Below are 8,042 nucleotides of genomic sequence, written 5' to 3' on the forward strand. Positions count from 1 at the left end.
CTTCAGTACCCATTGGCTATACAGTACATGTGAAAGAAACCTACAGTAACATGGAATTGTTGTTGAATCACACAGTACAGCAATTACGACTGGGACATCTGTGGTGATCTAAAAGTATTGGCACTGCTACTATCAGAAATCAGAAACACTGTCATTTCATTTCATGCACTTGCACACATGAAATGAAACATCATTTCCCCCAGCCCACAGCAGTGCAACACAATGACAAAAACACATCCAAAAACTACAAGAACTACAAGAACACACATCCAAACTACTACATATATCTAAACTAAAAAAATTATTTTTTAAAAATCACTGTCCAGGAGAACGAACACCAGCCAGGATGACTGTCGTAACTGCCGGTCTGCATAGGCTAGCAGTTAGCTTAGCATGCCCTGCTTCCATGTCCTGTCAGACCGCCTTCGTTGTTTCCTCTTTGGACGCAGCTTCAGTCAGGGCCATGGTCCTTGGACCCACAGGACGCAGCAGACCAAGCTCTCCCAGCTGATCCAGCAGCTCTCCCAGCCATCAAACAAAGACAAACTTATACGCAGACATGGACAAAGACACTGCATCGATGGTACTGGGTGAGGCCGCCGCAAACATGAATTTGCGCCACCATCTTCCCACACCGGAAGCAGAAGAAAAATGAATACTAGGAATGCAGCTCAGATATACAAAGTACCATTGTTTCCTTTGTGAACGGGATAGCTATTAAAAAATAAATAGTCACATTAAAAAGAACTGGCCGCTCCATAAGCATTTCATTCCAGGACAGAAAAGTATGGTGCATAAACCACTTGTCAACCCAACTAAGATATTTCTGCCTCCTCTTCATATAAAACTCGGATTGATGAAATTTTTTTGTGAAAGCAATGAACAAAGAAGGTGATGGATTTCACTATTTGAGACAGATGTTTCCAAAAATAACTGATGCCAAGATTAGGGAAGGCATTTTTGTTGGTCCACAAATCAAACAGGTCATCAATGACAGGGAGTTAGAAGATCTGCTAGTGGGGCCAGAGAAAATAGTATGGAAGACATTTAAGGATGTTGTTGAGAATTTTCTTGGCATACAGAGCACCAAACTACATTGAGCTGCTTGACAACATACTTAAAGTATACAAAACCATGAAGTGCAACATGTCATTGAAAATTCATTTTCTGCATTCACACTTGGACTTCTTCCCTGCTGATCTTGGCGCAGTCAGTGACGACCATGTTGAAAGGTTTCACCAGGACATTGCGACCATGGAAAAGAGGTATCAGGGCAACTGGAATCCATCAGTGCTGGCCGACTATTGTTGGACACTGACATAAGAGGCACCAGATGCTGAGTACAAACAAAAATCAGCTGCAAAACATTTTAAACTCAGTTTAACTACCACAATGTATCAGCATCTTTATGTGATTAAAGATGTTAAATTCAATAATATTTATTTTAATGTTTCTCCAAATTCCTATGTGATACAGCAAATCAGAAATTATTTTTGTGTTCAGCTTGACATTGTCTGTCATAATCTAATTGTTTTTCAGGAAGCAAAACGTTTGAAAAAATTTGTTGTCCAGTGGGGTGTAGTAGGATTGCTTCATTGGAAGTCATTCGTTTTGGTTCCAGCCAGATAAAAGGCATTGTTACAGTTTTGCGCTGTGTGGTTGGAGGCAGAACAGCTATTGTATTGGCTGCCATCCAACGCAGTTCTATTTCCTTTATTCGCAGGGACATTTTTTCGGTTACGCTGAATATACTATTGTAAGTATATTTCATAAAAACATAATCAAGGTATCCTAATACATGATATGATTAAAACAGCATAACAACACATTGTAGGTACATAACAGCAGCATATACTTGGACTTCTTACTTGTGTTTTTGTACCCTTGTTACTCACATACCGTATTGGCGAGATTATGAAATACAATTAAATATGTTCTATTTGCAGTTTTTATAGGTGCTATAGATTCGTGCACTTTTATCATCCTGAATTTTTATTCCATTTAATCTTCATTCACTGCCGATACCCATGAATATTTTAAATCCTCTGTGCAGTTATGACTAGAATTTGCTACCCTGTACTTTTGGGAATACCAAATATCCCTGGGAAGTATCGATGAGGCATTCTTTGCTGGGTATTGTGTCGCCAGAAATGGAGTGAAATAGATGCTATCAAATGTTAGGGCAAGGAGACATTTGCAAGGTTAATTTCATATCCGGGCAGGTTATCTATTATGCCCATGGAGGAAAGGCTAGCAGGTGAATGGAGTCGGTGGTGGATGGGAGAGCTTTGAAGCTGTTATGAAATGAAACTCTGTCTGTGGCTGTTGTATCATACAGCTCTTAAACTGTCCATCAGATGAAAAATGGGTTCATTTTGAACAATGCCTCTCCTGTTAAAACAAATATTCCACAGTCCAAAGGCTGTCCTACTTAATGCAGCCCAGATATGTCTCCTAATTCAATTTATAATCCTTAATAAATTAAACAGTCACTACCACACTCTCACCTCCCACTGTGACATTTTCTTTTCATTAGGGTTGTTGTTTTCCATCAGGTTTCAGTCACCTCACCTCGATGATATATTACTTTGTAAAAAAAGACCCTAGAAATAACTGAATTATAATCACAAATAATTCCACATATGAACAGCTAATTGGTTGTATAGGAAGGACATGTTCAACTGCTGAATGTGAAACATAGTCCATGAGAAGTTTATTTATTTATCTATCTATCTATTTTCAAATCCTCTCTTCCTCCCCTCCTTGTTCTTAGTAGTGAGCAAGTTCCTGCGTTTGCAAGCCGTCCTATGATTCCCCGCACACCTGACATCAGTATGGCAGGTAACCACAACAGTGCTCACCGGGGCAGAGATCCACCGTTGGCTCCCCAGTTCTCCCAGTCGGAGCCCCAGCAAAGCAGGCAGCCAGCCACAGCAAGCTCCACTGGGGGAGACAGGGGACGACAAAGTGGGTATTATCTTGTTCATTGTGCCAATTTAATACACGTCACCAGCCAAATGCTGGTCTATTCTGGCAGCGGCTATTAAGTTGGTCTACTTTTTCAGCTGCTCTGGCAGTCAGACAGCCAACATTCAAAGGTCCTATTCTATTTCAGAAAGCTAGTCGGTAAAAGTGACAGAGAAGATTTGAGATGCAGCAGCCATTGTGGATCAGCTCACTTACTTAAACACTGAGCTGCACTGCAGTCTGCCAAGCCTACTGTTCTCTCTCTCTCTCTCTCTCTCTCTCTCTCTCTCTCTCTCTCTCTCTCTCTCTCTCTCTCTCTCTCTCTCTCTCTCTCTCTCTCTCTCTCTCTCCCCCCCCAATTTCATCATCCCTATTTCCCTTTTTTCCATACCAGAATTATCCATTCCTGTTGTTCCAAGAACAAATGCGATTGTTCATTAACATCAAGCACAGAATAAAAGAGGGATTTGGTTTAAGGTGACCAATTCTGCTGCACCTTCCCACAGGGCATGCATGTCTTGAGTTAAAGATGGAAAGGAGAATGTCCTCAGAAAAACTTTACCTATTCCCCTACCATTATCGTAACTCAGGAAATGACTGCATGCCTGTGTGTGTGTGTGTGTGTGTGTGTGTGTGTGTGTGTGTGTGTGCGCGCCAAGTTGACACTGCTGTGCAGCACTTTATGCCTTGCATCATCAAAGCAAAATGTAAATGGGAATGAAAATTATTAGACAGTAAAATTGATTGCATTTAGTTTTGCTTTCATCAAGAGACCAAGAAGGCTGAGGGGAATTGAGAAAAAGGATAAACTGGGGAGAGAAGGCCAATACGATTTAGATAAGAGTATTAATATGCTAGTGATTGATTCTGTGAAGGCTGTTTGACAGTTAATAAAATGTTATCGAAAAAAAATAATTTTGCCACACAAGCCTAATAAATTCATCTGGAGAAGAAAAGAACATTTAACAACTCTGTTATTGCTTTTGCACCCAATGTTACTTAGGGAGGGAGACTGACTAATCTTTTGTTTGGTCCCTCTCCCATATTGGCTGCTACATCCCAAAATTCACCAACCATGTGCACTTTACCAGCACATAGATTTCTTAAAATAGAGTTAGACCTTCCTAATGATGTCTGGTAGTTTAAAAACGCATCAGCCATCTCAACCCCCGAATTTACCAAATAAATTGACATGGGTCGTGTATTGACATCTCAACCTCATTCCACTGCATTGTACAGTATGTTGTTAGTTTGGAGAGAATTTGTAGGCTATATTTGTGGGGACACTGTCTTAAGCATATGCACTATATGGCTAATAGGGTTGGCAGGGAGCATGCCGCTCTACAGTTTGGACAGCCTTTCCGTAGACACTCATTTCTGCAGGAGAGTTGTAGCTTGGATGTTACAGAGGCCGACGGGTGACATAAACATCACCGGTGTGAATCTCAGGGAGGGGTGTACAAAGTTAGTGGGAAACTCTTTCCCTTCCCTCCCTCAGCAACTACCACCCTTGAGCAAAATAAATCCTGACTCCTCAAGTCGAACTGCTCAGTGCAGCCGACTGCAGTGAGTAGCCTCAGCTGTTGGTATGAATGAGGAGTATTGTTTCTGAAAAGAAGCATTCATGCTCAGTCAACTTTCTCTGGTTAAATAAAGGTTTAGAAATCATAACACAAGATATCAGAATTTAGTGTACACGCACACATTCTATGTTTTTTGCTGCTGTCTATTTGCCTCTTTTTTTCTGCTCTCGGATGTAGGGGACTGCTAACTACTATATGGCCTGATCCAATGGTCTGGTCCTTTTAGTTGGCAGATAACATCTTCCCATTTGCTCCATGGGCCTCAATTGCATTTGATGGGTGATAACCTCCGGCCGTTGTCCCCATCAAAGTTTTTCTTTACCGGAAAACTTGTTATGGAGCCTAATGGCCAGACAAAGCTGACACATCCTCCTATGTTCACTTTACTTTCGAGGTCTGGTAAGTGTCTAATTTTAAGACTGGATTGAGTCGGAGACATCTGGGCCCATACAGAAGTCACTTGATTTTAGCTCAACTTTAGGACGCTGTGCCAGCGCATGGGCAATTAGCAAACATGGAGTCCAGTAGCAATTAGTTGTGAGATTAGATCAGATTCGATTAGAAATGAATAACCCTCATGGGGAAAAGAGATCGTTTTATCCTCAGATCATGCAATACAGTCAAGAGAAAAATAGGATACAAATATAAATAACTATAAAGGAAGGGGGACATAAAACCCCAATGCAAACAACAAAGTAAGTCTGTTGGTGTTTGAAAGGGGCATATTCTCTGCCTGTTCTCACTTGCAGTAGCCTCTTTTAAGTCACCGTGTTCCCAACCAGTTATCACTGGAAGGCAGCCTGTATGGGGCTGCTGGGTGTTGTCAGCCTCAGTGTATCGGTGAATTTGTCGCTTTCTGAAGTCTGGCCGGAGGGAAGGGAACACCTACCACATGCACGGGCTGGAGCTCCTCCAGGGCCGCTTTGGGTAAACACCTCCGCCGTAGCTGACACAGAAGCCCCTACAGCCAAGGTGAGATGAAGGAGGGGCTCCTGGAGTTGACTAGGCAGCCCACCCAGCTTGCTAAGGGAGAGGGAGGTGCGGCTGCCACCCTGCCACATCAACACGATGGAAAAAAATCGTGTTACAACCCCTGGCCAGCCTCGAGTTGACAATGCTGTCTCCAGGGGCTAACAGACCCCTCGTTGTGTTTCCATGTGGACTGGAACAGGAGGGGGGAATGCAGCAGTAACACACAGGGGTTGATGTTGGGACCCATTTGCACCCAGCGATAAATGCAGTGAGAAAATCTGATGAAATATTCCTTTTGTCACAGTTTGTTTTTGGGTTGTTTTTATTTATTTTTTTGCCTCTTGCACTACTTCTCCCCCCGGCTCTTCTCAATAGCCTGAGGGCAGTTCTTCTGTTTCTCTCAATTATCGTTAACCGTATGTATTTTTCTTATCATAACATGTTGGAGGCAGTTCTCAGTTGTGAACTGTGCATTATATTCAACCAATGGAGAGACAGATTAGTTGTCCTGACTGCTGCAGTTAATAAAGTAAATCAGCTGCAGGAAATCGAGTCTCCCATACGATGGCCTACTTTAACAAAAAAAACAAAAAAATCTGATGTGTTTTACAAGCGCTGGAATGTCTTACAACATGTGATGACTAACAATCAAAATACACAATGATGTACAGAGTAACAAGGACAATTTTGTCAACACTGGCAATCACAAATTAAAGTTTTGTCATTTCATGACCATGTCAAAAAACTGTCTGTCCCCTCCGCTTACATCTAACTCATCTCTGCTCTTCCAGGCACCCCGTCACAGAGGAAGTGAAGAGGGAGCTGTCACCAAGGAGTGGCCCTATCTCTCCGTGAGCATCCAGCTTCCTGTAACATCATCCACCCAGGGCATGATCAGGGTCAGGGCAACAGGGGACCGGCAGGAGGGGTGAAGAGAGGGCGAATAGGAGCAACTGACTCGAGGAGGAGGAGGAGGGGGTAGAGGAAGAGATGAGGGGAGAATGGGAACAATGTGCAGGATTGTGGCTCCAACTGCTCCCCGCACCACCAACACCACCAGTACCACCACCACCTTTTCAACCTCGGCGCAGAGTTCCACTGTAATATTACACGAGGTCAGGCAATAAGCACAACAAACATCCCCCCCCAGCACACACACACACACACACACACACACACACACACACACAATTCCCCACCAATGCACACCGCCCAGCCCTGTGCACCTCCACCTGGTTCTCTAGTCTTTCCTCTGCTCCTCGCATCAAGGCTAATATGTCAATAAATCTTTCCTATTTCTTATCAAGTTCATTTAGACTAGACTAGGGTGTTTGACTCGAGTAATAATCCACGAGGTCTTCTGTTTGAAAGTTCTGTGCGACATTGCAAAGTGACATTCAGCTTTCATTGCACAGCTGTACAGCATATGCAACTTTATTGCCCCAGAGTTAGACATGTTCGGTGGCTCTTTGTATGGCTCTTCAATATGGTCCCTGCTCCCTATCAACGATTCTATATCAATCAAGAGGGAAGAACTGGCTATACTACCAGCTTTTGCCGTAAATCATTTTATCCAGTTCAGTGATTTAATCTGTTTCATTGTCTTTGGGCATTTAAGGAACACATCCACCTTTATTATCTGCCAATTTTTACATTATTTTGTGCACATTATACCCACAGCTGGAGTAATTTAGCTTGCAGTGTCTTTGAGGCTTGTTTAAGAAGTCCATATTGTTTCCCTACAAGGTAGATTGTGTGTTCTGCTCAGGGATAAGGGGGAGCTTGAATGATGAAATATGTTTATCTTTCTGCTTCGGTCAGTCTATTTGGAGTGAATCCAGTTACATATGTGTTATTTAAACCTTATTTCTTCTCAACACTGCAACACTCATGTCAGCCATAAATTGTGTGTGTGTGTGTGTGTGTGTGTGTGTGTGTGTGTGTGTGTGTGTGTGTGTGTGTGTGTGTGTGTACCTGCATGTGTGTGTATAAAAGAACGAAAAAAGAAGACAAGAGAAAGCATCCCTCATTCAGATAGAACACCCATGTACACCGATCAGCCAAAACATTAAAACCACTGACAGTTACGTAAATAACATTGATTATCTCTTTACAGTGGCACCTTTAAAGGAGTGGGATATATTAGGCAGCAGGTGAACAGTCAGTTCTTGAAGTATATATCTTGGACGCAGGAAAAATGGGCAAGCGTAAGGATCTGAGAGACTTTAACAAGGGCCAAATTGTGTTGGCTAGACAACTGGGTCAGAGCATCTCCAAAACTGCAGGTCTTGTGGGGTGTTTCCGGTACACAGTGGTCAGTACCTACCAAAAGTGGTCCAAAGAACAGTAAGTGCTGAACCAGCAACAGGATCATGGGCACCCAAGGCTCATTGATGCACATGGTGAGCAAAGTCTAGCCCACCTGGTCTGATCCTGCAGAAGAGCTACTGTAGCTCAAATTGCTGAAAAGTTAATGCTGGCTATGATAGACAGGTATCACAACACACAGTGCATCACAGC

At 42.8% G+C, this 8,042-nt stretch overlaps 1 protein-coding gene across 1 annotated transcript in view; it reads left to right on the top strand.

The window, feature by feature from the left end:
• Positions 1 to 6,454, top strand: part of LOC130109880 (lisH domain-containing protein ARMC9) — a 69,132-nt gene extending 62,678 nt beyond the window's left edge. Inside the window, exons 24-26 of the mRNA XM_056276850.1 lie at positions 2,774 to 2,971; positions 5,333 to 5,522; positions 6,314 to 6,454. Of these exons, the coding sequence (XP_056132825.1) occupies positions 2,774 to 2,971; positions 5,333 to 5,522; positions 6,314 to 6,454 (529 nt within the window). The remainder of the gene's footprint in view (positions 1 to 2,773; positions 2,972 to 5,332; positions 5,523 to 6,313) is intronic.
• The last annotated feature ends 1,588 nt before the right edge of the window (positions 6,455 to 8,042 follow it).

The sequence above is a fragment of the Lampris incognitus genome, chromosome 3 (genome assembly GCF_029633865.1).
Source record: "Lampris incognitus isolate fLamInc1 chromosome 3, fLamInc1.hap2, whole genome shotgun sequence".
Taxonomy (NCBI): domain Eukaryota; kingdom Metazoa; phylum Chordata; class Actinopteri; order Lampriformes; family Lampridae; genus Lampris; species Lampris incognitus.